General features: G+C 35.5%; 1 protein-coding gene across 1 annotated transcript in view; it reads left to right on the top strand.

The window, feature by feature from the left end:
* Nucleotides 1-15,623, top strand: part of ST8SIA4 (ST8 alpha-N-acetyl-neuraminide alpha-2,8-sialyltransferase 4) — a 62,925-nt gene that overhangs the window by 18,853 nt on the left and 28,449 nt on the right. Inside the window, exon 4 of the mRNA XM_040541081.1 lies at nucleotides 6,297-6,590. Within this exon, the coding sequence (XP_040397015.1) occupies nucleotides 6,297-6,590 (294 nt within the window). The remainder of the gene's footprint in view (nucleotides 1-6,296; nucleotides 6,591-15,623) is intronic.

Below are 15,623 nucleotides of genomic sequence, written 5' to 3' on the forward strand. Positions count from 1 at the left end.
CAGTTCAGCTTTTGGTACTGATTCAAATGATGCCAAAGATCAGAGGAAACACATTCTCCCTGCCTCCCTGCTCCTTCCCTTATCTCCACTTTCCTTCCCTCCTTTTTTTTTTTTTTTTTTTTTTAATTTGGTGTTCATGACAGGAACTTTTCAAAGGCACACACGAGATAGAGTTACAGAGGTTTTTTTTTTACTTAAGAAGGAAAAAGGGTAAATAAGTAGTGGAATCCTGTGTTTTTGCTCATTATGACACTACTTCTGGAAAAGTCCTTTTCATTTTAGTTAGCCTATGTGGAGAACACACCTGAAATATCTAACACATGTGGACTGAAGTTGCTTGACTGCTGTAGAGCTGCTTTGACAAGGAACAGCCCTGAGAAGATATTAGTATTTAATTGCTTCCTAATATGTTTGTTGTTTGATCCTGTGCACGGAGGAAGATAATCTGTCCCACTTCCTTCCTGATGTCTTCTTTTTGTGAGCGAGCAATTGTGATGTGAGCAGCCACAGTTAGCAGCTCTGTTCAAGAAGAAAAATGAAGAAAGAAAAAGAAGAAAAGGACAGACCTGCTAACTGTACTGCGAGATGTGGTTTTTCATTTCAGGAGAATAGCTTAAATTTCTCTACATCTCTGCTAATCTTAATATGTAACTGAAGAGTGGTAGTACCTTCTTTTTTTCTGTGTTGTTCCTTAAATTGATAGGAAAAAAACAGTTGTAAATTTGTCAGAAGCATAAGAGTGAGGGTATTAATTTAGTTTCATTCTGAAACTAATTTGTTGTTGTTGTTGTTACACGTAAGTAACAGCTTTTATATCCAAATATTTATTTAATATTCCTTACTTGGAGCATTACCATTGTGCCAGCAGAGTCAGATACACAAAGAAAGCAGATCTGTTGAAAGAGAAGTTGCCAGTTAAACAGACTTACTTCAGAACATAACTCTTCCCTGAAAAATATCCTTTGAATGTGTCATTACTATCTCATCAGACTGTTTTCAGCTCTTAAATGTGTCAGCTCCTTTTTGCCCTCTCTCGTTTCCTTCTTTAGCATCAAAGTGCTAAACAAATATGACCTTCAAATGTTCTTACTCAAGTGATTTAAGTGGCATCGCATAGACATGAGTAGCCTCTACTTCAGGAGAACCTTGGAGTAGGCCTAAATTCTGTGGCCATAACTTCTCTTTTTGGCTTCACCTCATGATGACTTCTACTGCTAGAAGAGGTTGTGCATTACTGTTGCTCCAGGAAGCCTGTTGTGGGGACAGAACACCAATGCAGAGACGTATTCTTATGAAGTCAGACATTTTGCTCTGTCAGCACATAGCACCTGTTGCTACCTACACTGTTGGACCACAATACTGGATACATTCTGTAATCACAGAATCATAGAATGGTTTGGGTTGGAAGGGACCTTAAAGATCATCCACTTCCAATCCCCTACCATGGGCAGGGACACCTCCCACCAGACCAGGTTGCTCAAAGCCCCATCCAACCGGCCCTTGAACACCTCCAGGGATAAGGCATCCACAGCTTCTTTGGGCAACGTGTTCTAGTGCCTCACCACGCTCTGAGTGAAGAATTTCCTCCTAACATCAAATTTAAATCTCCCCTCTTTCAGTTCAAAACTGTCCCCCTTGTCTTATTACTATACTCCCTGACAAAGATTCCCTCCCCAGCTTTCCTGTAGGCCCCCTTTAGGTTCTGGAAGGCCGCTGTAAGGTCTCCCCAGAGCCTTCTCCTCTCCAGGCTGAACAACCCCAACTCCCTCAGCTTGTCTTCACAGTAGAAGTGCTCCAGCCCTCTGATCATCCCTGTGAGCAACATTTTTTAATTTTTTTTTAAAGGAAGTTAACTATTAATTAGGTAATATAGGAGGTGGATCTAAGTTTAGAAGGGTAAGGGAACAGCAATAAGAAATTACTTCTATAAACCCATATACACTTGCTCATACATTATCCAAATGTCTCTTGAATGCTGACAGGCTTGGCACATCAACCACCACCTTAGGAAGCAATCTCATAGTGATCAATCTCATGGTGAAGAAGTTTTTCCGAATATTCAATCTGAACGTGCCCTGGTGCAGTTTTGTGCCATTCCCTTGTGTTCTATCATTATGAACATTTCCCACTTAGGTTTTGTCCTAAATCCCTCTCTCAGCTTTTCCTTTTGTCTCATTAGACCAATCTCTTAACACTTCTGTAGAAAAAGTGCTTAGAAGAAGTAAGGGAGCAATTAGTCATTATCTTAGTGCAAGGTAAAAACGATGTAGCTAGAGCTTCTGTTTATATATATATATATGTGTGTATGTATATGTATATAATATTATCCATTAGCCTGTTAATATTAAAGAATACACTTACAGTTAATTTTATGGGAAAACAAAATAACAACAACAATTAAAAAAAAAATGAACAAGAAAACCATTATTTTGCAAAATTGTTTTTTTCTGGGGCAAGCAGCATTTCATCATTTTCTCTGTAAACAGTCAATAGCTTGGGCTCAGAAGAAGGAGTTCTAGAAGCCATCATATAATGTGATGGATGTGCTCAATGCTCGTGTTTACAGCTATTTTTATAATTGCCCAAGTCAGGTCTTCAGTGCTACATGTGGCTATTAATTTCAACCTGTTCCTATGATCTCCGTATGAGTGACTTTGCAATAAGTTTGTTCTGCTTAGCTGTGACCTGTAGTCCCCTTTCTTGGGTTGGCTTAGGTGAAGGCAATGCTGAAGTATTTTTAGAATGAAAGGGTATGTATGTCATGGAAAATAATGGTATATTGCAGAAAATTGTGTTTTGGGGTCAAATTTTAAGCAGTATTGTAGTTTCAAAGTGTCAATAACACGGCATATGAGAAAGCGGAAACTCAGTAAATGACAGTCTTCTGTTTATACTTCCTGCTGGATTTGGTATAGCAATGACAACTTAATACTAATAAAAATAAAAAAAGGTTTTTTTTTATTCCGTACAAATTCCCAGGCACTTAATGGCAAAACTGTGCTGCAAAGCTCCCCTCACCTACTCATCACTCTTGTGGATATACTTGGTGTTCTGTGCCTTACCACAAATGAGCTGGAATTAAAGAATATAAGCAGGATACAATGCCGGTTTCAAAGCTGCTGAGTTAATAAACTTCTTAATTTACTTAATAGAAAATAAGTATATGTTTATGCGTGTCTACGTATAGGATTTTTTTTTTTTATGAAAGAGTCCTGGGAATTGACAGTGTGAGATTATTGATATCTACTAGCAACTTAAATAAAAATTGCCACAATTGTATGAAGCTATAGTATAGCATAAAGATATATTAGAGATAAAAGCTCAGAAACAGGTAACAAAAGCTATCAACATATACTCAGGTGTACAAGCAAATACACAATAGCCGGTGTTATTAGCCCTGAAACATTCCTTTCTATGAAATTTTCTAGCACTCAACTGGAAATATGTATAATCGGGTACTAGCAGTTTAGGGTGAGTGTTAAAGTTACACAAACTCTTGAATACATATGGAAACGCATCTGACGTAACAGTTCTGTTTACTCCCTACTGAAGTATTACTGGAACTAATATTTTCCAACTATGTAGATAAATATGAAGTAAATATTGAATTCTGATGCTTCTGATTTAATGAGCACTAGAATTATTCATTGAAGGAAGTAAACTCTAAGAAAATGAGGAGTGGCTTAATGAAAGTAATATTCTTATAACTTGGTCAACTACAACTGATATGGTAGTGTTTATTTTCTTAACGCAGCTAGAAATTACTGTAAAGCTTATCTTGTATTTGTGTTCTACTAAATTAACAATGTCAGCACTGGCAGGGTAACAGCAGCTAGTTAATACTTTGCAAACAGAGCCTTACAAAGTTCACATGTACTTTATTACCACACCATTTCAAACTTCAGTACTACTACAAATACACATTTGTATACCTGAATTTTTGAAAGATCAAATGCTAAGAGGTGCTCAGCATTTGGAATACAAAATGTCTTACCTGCCTTTAATACTATAATCAGGTATTAAATGTGAGACACTGAAGCTTGAAAAACATGGTGCATAAGATTTGAAAAAAAAAAAAGTTTTTAAACAACCCCATTGTTATAGAGTACATTTGCTCATTGCTTTCTAAAATTCTACCTGAAAAATCTGAATATACAGCATATTAAGGATTTATGCTGCTAGATACATTATGCTGTAAACCTTTCTAAAATACAGTAGTTGATATTAAACATTACGCTGTTGAAGCAGTAATGACATGCAGGGCGGGTAGACCTTGTGTTTGATAATTTCTTTTAGGCTCTAGCTGAAGTTACAGTGAAACACTGCTTTAAAACTGCATATGTTTTTAAACTGAAGAAAAAAAAAAGATTTAGGCACTAATTCTGTTGACAGGTAAGAAAAGAGCTGTCCAAAGAAATAAAGAATCATATTAGAACCTTATGGCATATGTTATTTGTGCACACTTCGAATATAATGCACAGCTTTTTAAACAAGGTTATGTTTGTACATAGGTTCTTCTCAAATTTGAACAAAGAGAGAGTTTTGCAATGTCAAGCTCTGTCTCATGTTTGTAAGTAATAAATGTTGTCATCTGCATATAACTGACTGTGCTCAAAAAAAATCCTGCTGGGCAAGAATCCTTTCTATGGTGAACAGTGCATCCTCAGAAGAGATATTTTAAAGAGCAACAGTAATTCGTTGAATTTCATGGGTTGATTTTAAGTTTTCTGTCTGATTATTTTTAGATTTTATGCAACACAAAACTTTTGAGAACTCTAGATTAAAAGTTCACATGTTAATGTTTTCGCAACAATTTTCAAAGCTAGTAAAAAATTTTGTTTTGTTTTGTGTGTGTGTGTGCCCTAACAACCATTTTCTAAAAGACATTACTCTTAGCAGCCTGTAATACATGCAGAGTGTTTGTGGAACAGATATTTAAAAAAACAGAAGAACATGCATCCATTTGCTAAGAAAGCTTACATCTGCCCACGTCGTCAGAAACTTGAACAGCTTTATCTCCTCAGCATATATAGGGTTTATAGTCCTAAGAACATTTCTTTCTGAAGAAGACTGGACCACGTTACTTCACAATTGTGGAATAAAAATGATGTTCTGAGGAATTAGTATTATCATCCACAGCTAGATCATGAGATGGTGTTAGTCAGTATCACCCTGCTGACTTGAGTTATTTTTATATCAGATGAAGATCTGGCCATTAGAAGATGCTAAAGGATTAAGCTTAAGTGAAAAGTTCACAGTGCCAGAAAAGAATGCAGAACAAATAAAATAACACTGTACTTGGAATATAGTAACATGCAGATGTTTCAAAAGATCTAGATCTGACATCACTTCTTAGCATCCTTTAACCTAACAGTTTGCTACATTGTGAAAATTTGGTGATTTGGTGGATATCAGCTATAGGTGAATTCACTGAAGATGTTCTGGAAGTGATTTGTTTTGGTTGGGTCAAACTCACCACTAAAATCACAATTAGTTTCTGAATTACATTTTGCAACCTGCCTCCAGTGCTGCTTATGGAGTAGTGCTGCCTGTGTGATGCATATATATTTATATAACAGAGACTATAAACAGAGACTATATAACAGAGATATAAAAGACTTTGGAGAGCAAAGGCCTGATGAGACCTTTTTCTTAAGCGTAGAAAAAAAAAAAAAAAACACAAAGTTACTGCAAATTAGACAAGATTTGAATATGAGACATCATGAGAGAATGAAAAGATGAATTTTTTTTTAAAACAAAATACTTCAAGATGGAATAAAAGCTAAATTTCAAAACATCCTCAGTTGCAGTGATAATCTAAAATAGAAAACAAACAAACAAACAACAAAAAAATGATATTTAAATACTGTATTCTACAAAAATGCAATGACTAACCTGTATAAATTATACTTTAATTGGCTGATATGGTTTCCTTTAAGACTGTGAGCCATTGGTAACAAGAAGATGACCAATGAACACTAATGAAAGGTAATAGGTGTTAGAAGGCATATTCCAGCCGATGATGCATGTTAAAGTATGATTACATGGCTTTCAATTGTACAGAATGCTATCTTCATCATAGACTTACTTACATTCAATGTTTAAAAAAAATGTCCGAAGAGTGTTCAAGTTGGTAAAATGCTATATGCTATCACACCTATTATCACTGGTAGCTTTTCTTCACGTAGATTGAAATGGGCTTGCCTGTTCATTTTCGGCTTTTCCTTCATGCATACATTTTTCTGAGTTAATATTTCATATTTATTTTCATTTTCCATTGATTTCTTCCTCTTCAGGTGCAATCTAGCTCCTGTGGTGGAGTTTGCTGCAGACGTGGGAACTAAGTCTGATTTTATTACCATGAACCCATCAGTTGTACAAAGAGCATTTGGAGGCTTTCGGAATGAGAGTGACAGAGAAAAATTTGTGCATAGACTATCCATGCTGAATGACAGTGTCCTTTGGATCCCTGCTTTCATGGTCAAAGGCGGAGAGAAGCATGTGGAGTGGGTTAATGCACTAATCCTTAAGAATAAATTGAAAGTGCAAACCGCCTATCCGTCACTGAGACTTATTCATGCTGTCAGAGGGTAAGTGTCTGGAAAAGACTGGTCTGTCCTTGGCACAGTGAAACTCATAACTAGAATTCTTAGCAGTCCGAAAAAAGAGCAAGTAAAATGTTAAAAGGATTAGCATATTTCCATTATTGTTTTAATGGATTGCATTAATGATGAAACAAGCTTGTTTGCTAATAAATGTCCGCTCATTTGTCCTGCTCCAATGCAAACAACTGAAATGTATTAGCACAACAGCTTTTCACTTCTGCTTTTACGTACAATATATCTTTATGATCATTACAGTGAGAAATTGATGAAAATTAAACTGGATTCAAAGTGGTAATTCAAACTGGATTCAAATGTGGTAATCTTAGCAAATCAAAAGACAATGAAAGTGCTGCATGTCTTCTTTTGTGCAAGGCTATGGAGATAAAAAATAAGTTTAGGTAACATAGGGGGGTAAGATAACAACCATACAAGTAACGAAGTTTGGCAGATGTGAAAATGAGCTCCTTTCCAAAATGTCTAGGATTTTGTAGCAAACTTTCTCTTTTTGAATTTGGCCGGATGCTTGGTCTATTCAAGAACAGTGACCAGAATCACTGACAACATTAATGTGACAAGTTGTTGAAAAAAGGTATATGTCCATGCTTCATGCAGATACTTGTTTTTTCAAGCTCATAATCAAAGAAGACTTTTAGTTGAAGGCTCCGATATCTTTGCCACTCCAAATAAGAGTATGTAGAGCCATTTATACAAAACATTCAGAAGATAATGGTATTGTAATATCTGTTATGCAAATTATGACGATATGGTACTACTCAGATTGTTTTCCTTGAACTATCCTATTTGTGGGATTGGGGAAATGTCTTAAAGTATTAATGTTGGTTTGTACAACAATTAATAGTTATGTGTCTGACTGAAAAGCTTGTTCTGTTACAACAGCAGAAATAAGAACAGAGGGAGTTGATCTGATACCCCAATACAGTATGAGAATATGAGAATGAAGCTTATAAATATGTTGTTCTTGAGCATATTAAGGCTTTTGGATGTGCTTTTCTCCTCCTACCATGTTCCAGATAGGTAACTGTGGCATTCTTCATGTGGTATAATTCTAGCTGGAAAAAAAAAAATCTGTCCCTTTTGGAATTTGTCTCCTTTAATTTCTTATTGTGTTGTTCAGTTTGCTGGTGGATAGTTGCATTGTTATACAGTTGCAATTTAGCTATTTATGGGCCTTTATTGTGTTGAATTTTTGTGTATTCAGGGTGCCTATAGCATATGGGTAAGTGCAGTAGTTTTTACAAGTGTGTATAAATCTGAAGAAATTAAGTTCACTTTCAGTTTAAAAACAGCTGTTCTCATTTCCGTCTTCTAAATCTATGCAAAATTATCAAGTGTGAGTGTTAATTCAAGATATTTGGTTTTTCAGTTCGCCAACCTGAAACTCCTTTACAGGGGCTCAACTTGAAGAATTAGCATCTTTATTTTCTCTTTGAAAGAAAAGCAACAGAAGCTGTCATCAGAATTGCTGATGAAAATTTAGACTGTAATGTATTTCAAATTATACCTAGCATTGTCATCTGATATAACTACACATTTTTGTCACGTTGTTGAATCTGTCCTCTAACCCTTAGCCCCTCCACTTTCAAACCTTTTTGTTTTATCACATCACTTTTGTTTTTGTTGTTCTTTTGGGAGATAACTTAATATAATCATATATTCTTTACTGTTCTTTTTTGTAATTTGAATAAGAACAAAGTAAGTCAAACATTACATGTGAAATTTATCTTTAGTCTAACAACTTTAAAAAGCGTGATGCATGAGGCGAGTATGCCTTTATGAGTGAAATTTGGAAATGATACAGCTAGCAATAATGCATTTGGAACAATACTCTTTAGATTTTACAGAAGGCAGACTTAAAACAGCAGCCCATAATAATGAGGTTTGTATTATAGCAAAGTTAAATTTAGGGATCAAGTATTGTCTCTTTAAAGGTTGCGTTACACCTCTTTAAGATCTCTTTGGTTTATATTTTAAATGGAATACCATGGCAGATGAGAAATAGATAAGCAAAAAAATATTTTTAAATTAAACTGTACCCGAGCTAAAAATTAATACTTTCCACAAATAATAGTATGATTGAATCAGTCCACTTTGAACAGTAAGACTTGTCAAGACTTAAGAAAGTTATGTGTGGTAACTTTAGTTTGAAACTAGGGGACAGCTAACTCCACTGCTATTTAAAGCAGTGTGTGAAGTTTATCTACTTAATCTTAGTTTTAAGGAAAATCTTCATAATACTGTATTCTAGGTGTAGATATCTGTTGTACTTATGTTTATTTCAAATCTACTGTAAAGTGATAACTTATGAGCCTTTGAAGAGACACTTCCTAAAATGAAACTCCTATAGAACATTCCTTGTTATACCAATCTGAACTATTTGTGTATTTTTTTGTTGATACTTTTGCAAGCTATGTGTTTTTAAGTCTTTGCAACAATGTTAAGTAAACAGTGATGATCTGGTGAGGGCCTGTGGTGCTGCAAAACAGAAAAAATAAACAGAATGTGAAGACTGCTTTTAGCTGGATGAGAAAACAGGAAATCTACCCACAAAACTGCATGTTAAAACACATAGCAAGACCTGTGCAGAGCATTTAATCTCCTTAATAGGGTGCCTGAGCACATGTGCAAGATTGAAAATGTGAGGTTTATGGTACATCTTAAGGTGTCTTAAGCCATAATATGGAGATGGAATTTGAGTTATTGAGAAAAAAATGATAAGGAAATCTGAACTGCGGGAGGTATTTTTTGTAGATTGCCTTCCTTTACGTGAGGAAATTACTGGCATATACACCTGCAACCTTTGTTTTGTAGATTGTGAGCATTCTCAAATATTTCTATCTTTGTGTCTGAAAGTATGAATGAATGAATTAATGAATGATTTTTATTAAAACCTACAAATGCTTAGAGTGGACAGACAGGAATGTAGCATTTGTAATCACTTTTCTCCATTAATATTTGTAACATCCTCAAGCTCCTTTTAACCTTTATTCAAATAAAAATTCACTTTTGTTTCCCTTTTCTTGTCTTGATAGTGTCAAAGCATTCTGGCTTTATTTGAGAATAAATTATTATTTAATGCAGGGTATTCATATGAAGCTAGTTAGTGCTACTTTAAATCATACTCAAATGATAAGAGAATCGCTCAAGTCAGTGTGGCTCATGTTGCTTCCTATATTGTAAAATCTTCCCAAAGTCGTAACAACTAAAACACAAAGAGAATTTTCTTCAACTATGCCAAAGACAACACCAGGAGGCTCAACTGAACCAGTGTCTTTAATTTGAAAGCATTTGCTTATGAAGATGAATAAAAGGTAAAATGTTGAGGGCTGTACCACATCTATATCATTTAGCTGGGTGAAATGAGGCTTGTATTTGAAACTTAAACTCATTTAATTGCAACTACAAGTCTTCATAATCTAAAAATACAAAATTGTGCTTCAGGCCTAACAATTGCCTAAGATGAGAGTATATCTATTTGTTAGAATAGATAGAATTACAACTTCTTTTTTTTTTCCCAGAAGAACAAATTGCTCATGTAAATTTAATTGATATCAAGAATTCTTTGAGTTAATGCACCTAACATTTTATGAAAAATATGGAAATGTAATGTATTTTGGGCTAAATGATTTAATAACTAATGCTCATTTTAATTTCAATTTGACATGAAGTAGTAACAGAGATGTTTAATGCTGAAGAGACCAGGCTGATGGCCATAAGATTTGGAAAGGATTCTCTCTATTCTTTTTGTTTTTACCACCCTGCCATATTGTTCAATGAATTTTATTTTATTTTGTTTTGTTTTGTTTTGTTTTATTTTATTTTATTTTATTTTATTTTATTTTATTTTTTTCCTTCATCTATCTTTAAAGCATAAGCTTCTTCCAAAGATAGGACACTAATTTTCTTTGACTGGTGTTCCAATCTAGGATCACTAAATTCTGTGTACAGTTTTAAATAATAACAGAACAGTTTTGCTGCAATCAGATATTGCACTGAAATTCTGTCTCTTATTTTTCCTTCACTTTTAATAAAAGCAACTTTCTGAGCTGCACATAGTGTTAGGCAGTTGCTTCTGATCACATTCTAGCATAAAAGCTGTATTCTGATAACATTTTGAAAAACTTTTTTTTTTTGTCCATTTGTGCAGGTTTTGGGTCATAAAAAAGGTAATGTGGTGTTTGAAAAAGAAATTGCTTTTTGGCAGACTCCATGCCTTATTAAACATCTGTGAGTGATGGCTACCCCTTTAAAATCTCAGAGGGATTCAAAGTTTTGAAAACATATTATGTAAATACTAAGTCTAACACGGTAAATTTTTTAACCAGTAGCATAAATTTTAAATGACTGATGGATTCAGATGTTTGACTTCAGTAGATTTAGACTAAGAGGATCAAGTAGTTTCATGTGATAATTTCTCTGTTTTTCTTGTACACTTCTTGGGCAAAAATTTTGTATTTCAAGTTAGAACATGGGATTTGGAACGTGATTTGGGGGCAGATGGGTGATTTTCTCATGAAGTGTTTCTAAAGGTTTTTTTATGGTATTTTTAATTTAATTGTACATGTTATTGACAAAATAATTGAGGTAGTCAGTACCTAACAGAGTTTAAGATGGACGTAGAATCTATAGATGAAGAGCTCAATTGATTAAAAGGATTCTCTGTTCCCTAATGGCGCTTCTAGGAAGGCTAATTATAAAGTAATTACAATGTACAAACCACACTGCTTTTTTTTTTTTTTTTTTAAGTTGAATTTAGTAACAAATTTCATAAACCTAGTTTTATTAATAGATCTGAGATTTCATAATGAATCCTTTCATTAGGATCTTTTTAATGATATACTATTCCAAGTAAGTGATACTTTTTGAGGTGTGGAGTGTCTGTATGGTCTACTCTCAGTAGCAGAGCCCTACTGGAAGATGCATTGAACTGCAAGCAAATGGGAACTGAGTTTACTGGGATCAGAGTCCAGATGTTCTATCTTACATTCAGTGGTAGCAGACAAACAAATCTGAAAAGAGGATGAGCAGATGCCTTCTGCTATGGATCGTGGCCTCCAGTTCCCCAGAGGGAGTAAGGAGGGCTCTTGAAGCTAGACATGATGTTAAAATTTTGGGTGGAGGCCAGGGTTAACTCCCAGAGCCCACGTCTGCCTATCCTGGTGCATACTGGAAGACATAGGCTAAAGATGGAGAAACCCCCTCACCCTTGCCAGTGCCGTCTTATTTTCTGTAGTGTTCTGAGAAGTTTTTTCTCATGTTTCCTCCCCTGATTCCTCAAAACAAAGTTCTCACACTCATCTTAATGTGTGAGAATGTTTTCTTGGCTTTTTTTCCTGTTGGAGTCGTCCCAGGAACTATTAGTCACGCGGCAGCAGTAAATTGTTGCAATTGCTTCACGTAAAATTCCTTGGCCTTTTAGGTATGCAACAATCATGTGGACATCCTGTGGGATTTGCCTGGGCTCTGCTTGCTTCCTCCTTGCTACTGCCTGTATGAGAGTGGTATTGGACTTGATCCTATATTAACCACAGCAGAATTCCCACTTAAAACTCTGTGCTGTGCCTGTGTAAAGAGTTTCCTGTGCCTATTTATGGTCACTTTTCAGTGCAGAGTCTTCTTCCTTTTGTTAGTGAAACCAAACAGCTGGTGTTTGAGTAGAGTGACCTTTTACACAGCTTCACCACAGCTCCAGAGTCCTTCACTCTGGGAAATACAGAAAAAGTACTCTGAGAAACTGAAACATGCAGAAATCGAATAGTTCTCCAGCAGCTCTGTGCTAATAAACAAACAATTGCTGGGAGCAATCAATATTGTAAAACACCTTTGTTTCTTGTACTGCTAACAAATTTGTTTTTCATTGCTAAAATATATTCCTAAAAAAAAGATGTTTTTGTGTACATGAATGACAATCACTGCAGAAAACAGAAGCAAAAACAAAAACAAAGAAAAGCAAGGCTATTAAGCTAAAAATAAAATACTATATTTAATATAAAATGACTAGGTCTCTCATATCATGTCAGACAAATATTCAAAATATTAGGAAAAAAAAAACAAACAAACATGATTGCCCACTCTCCAGTGTAGTACGCTCCCATTTTCCATAAATGTGAGTGTTAAAATAGTTCTGTGTTACAGGTACCCTTTTGGCCATAAATAACCTATCAGTAGAGCTGGCTTTGTTCACCAGGTTTTTCAAACAAATGGGATGCCAGTCACTTCAGATTTTCAGAACTTGCATATTGTCTGAACTCTTTCCTTGGTTCTCTGAATCCTTTCCTGATGGGCGAGAAGGAGGTGGCACTTCCCTTCCTGAAGCTGCAAAGCTGCTCTTGGCCCAGCAGCTGATGACCAGGACAGCAGGACCATGGCAGAACAAAAGGCCAGCTCCTCTGGTGTAGAGGTTCTCAGCATGTCCTTCACTTCCCTTTGCACAAGGTTCTCCTGTTTGGGGAATGTTTAGCAAGATCTGTCAAGAGATATGACACTTCTGGGGAGAAAGAAGTCATATTTTTAATGGGAGCAAACCCAATTAAAGTAGTAGAGGGCACAAGGGGGAAATTGAACGTCTGTTTTTTATACGGTATATTTTTTGTAGTCACTAAAGTAGACCCTGAAGAGTCTGGTCATGATTGTAGGGAGAGAACTTTTATTCTTATTTTCATTTATCTGCTGATAATAAGATTCTGGTTTTGTTTGTTTGTTTGTGTGCTTGTTTTCCTTTTGCTGTGTCAACTGCTTTGTTCCTAATTATCAGCAATGAATGTACCTAGGACTTGTAAAACTTACTCTCCTAAGGTTAAATTTCAGCTTCAAGTAGAGGAGAGCAATGGAATTGCTTATAGGAAAAATAGTAAGGAAATTGCTTATTTTCAAGTTTTTGAAGCTTAGTTTGTCTACTATGAGCAACAGCACTTTGCCTGTTGCCAGTGACTATTAGCAACTAAGTAGGGAATAAATTCTGCATAGTTTATTCATACAGTATATTTATATGTTTAAGTTTTACAGCAATTTTGCCACTGTTCTATTATTTTTCATTTTTTTAAACTTTGCATACAAAAAAATCTCTTAATTTCTGTGTTTCTGAAAAATATAAAAATGTGCTAAATTGATTAACTCTAATTTCTCCATATCCTGTAAAAGTAATTGTAGATGTTCAGTGGAAAAGCAAACCAGAAACTGTTTTATTTTTACAGAGAGCCACCTTAGACAGGTACTGTTAATAGGATAGGGAATAGCTTTTCTGTTTTTTTGATACATCAGTTGAGCTGGCTGTAAATTCTGTATGACACATGTATGGATGAGAAGATTCTGTCAGGTTTACTTCTTATTTTAAAGGAAGGTGAAACTTATAACAAATTCTACTTTAGATTTGACTGGAATGCTTAGAGTTTTCAAAGATGTGTGTATTTAGCTTTCATCTTAGTGAACTTTTATGAAGAGTAGCAGTTGTGTGGAGTATCTAACCAGTAACTGATCTTTTCATATGATTAGTTAATTACTGATGTAAAGTGGAAATAAGCAAACAAATATAGCTTTAAATGATCTGGGTAAAAATGGCCTTGCTTCTGAACTTTTCAGTAAAACTGAAGAGAGTTGTTATGATATGATAAATTCTACTAGTTCTAAACATATTAATATCTTTTACCAAATGGATCCCTCATCTGAAAAAAAAAATAGAAATAGTTATAAAAGTAAAGTAAGTAGACTAAGTGGTTTTCTCTTTTGATCTATGTTACATGTGTTTGTTTTTTTTGTTTGTTTGTTTTTTTTTTTTTTTTTTTTTTGGGGGGGGGAGAGAAGAGAGATAGAGAAGATAGGAATGGATACACATACTTGTGATTGCTCCTCTTGTTGTTCTGTGACACTTCTGACTGTCACACTGACTTTAAACAGAGCTAGAAAAAGAACAGTGCAAGTCATATTTTTCTGCATGGGTGACTGTGATATATGACAGATGATGATGGCAGGCCCTGAAGGTTAACTTTTACTCCAACTCAAATAATTGGATTGTTTATGAAAGTGAATAAATAGTCCAGTCCTTCAGTAAAATAATACGCTAGGATAAGCCTTATAATGGTGTCATTGTATGAATTAGCAGTTTAGCCTCATGTCTTTCATAGCGTCCCCGTTTAATTCACTCGAACTTCTTCAAGAACATCTTAATGGGTTTGTTTGAAGTCTTTAGGTTCCTTTTTATGCATAGAGAAAGACTTCAATTTGGGCTTTTTATACCTGAAGTTAACAAATGTCGAGGCTAATAGCTACCTTCCTCCCAAAGTTAGTTTGCTGGGAAGTAGTCTATGTCTTCCTTTTACACAAGGAGTTCAGGATTTAAAGTACTTCCATTATATACAAGAAAAAGCTATTGTTCCTTCCACTTTGTGAGATTTCCTAAGTCTGGCTGGGATGGAGTTAACTTTCTTCATAGCAGCACTGTGCCAAAATGCAGGTGCCATGTTTTAGATTTCTGGCTAAAACAGTGCTGATGATGCACCTGTATTTTGGCTATTACTGAACACTGCTTGTAAAGCATCTAGGCCTTTCCATATCTGACCCCAAAAGGAGTAGTCTGGGGTGCACAAGAGGCCAGGAGGAGACAGCCAGGACAGATGACCTGAGATGACCAAAGGCATATTCGTAATGTCACACTTAGCCAAAAACAAACAAACAAACAAAAAAAAAACTGCATCAGAAAAAGAAGGGGTTTTTGTCTTCCAAGACAGCTGGTGGTGAAAGACTGACTGGCTGGGCCTCAGCAGTCTGCTTGTGGAAGATGCTGAGTTACTGCCTTGCATCGCCTTTTTTTTTTTTTTTTCCCCTCTTTCCTTCATGTTGTAAGCTGTCTTTATCTCGACCCATGAGTTGTCATGCCCTCTTCTTCTTCCTGCCCTCTCCTCCATCCCACTGGGGAGGGAGCAAACGCCTATGTGAGTGCTTGGCTGCTGGTCAGGGTCAACCCACCACATGAGGGAAGGAATTTATTTGAGTATGTGCTAAATC

This window comes from Cygnus olor, chromosome Z (assembly GCF_009769625.2).
Source record: "Cygnus olor isolate bCygOlo1 chromosome Z, bCygOlo1.pri.v2, whole genome shotgun sequence".
NCBI classification, from domain to species: Eukaryota; Metazoa; Chordata; class Aves; order Anseriformes; family Anatidae; genus Cygnus; species Cygnus olor.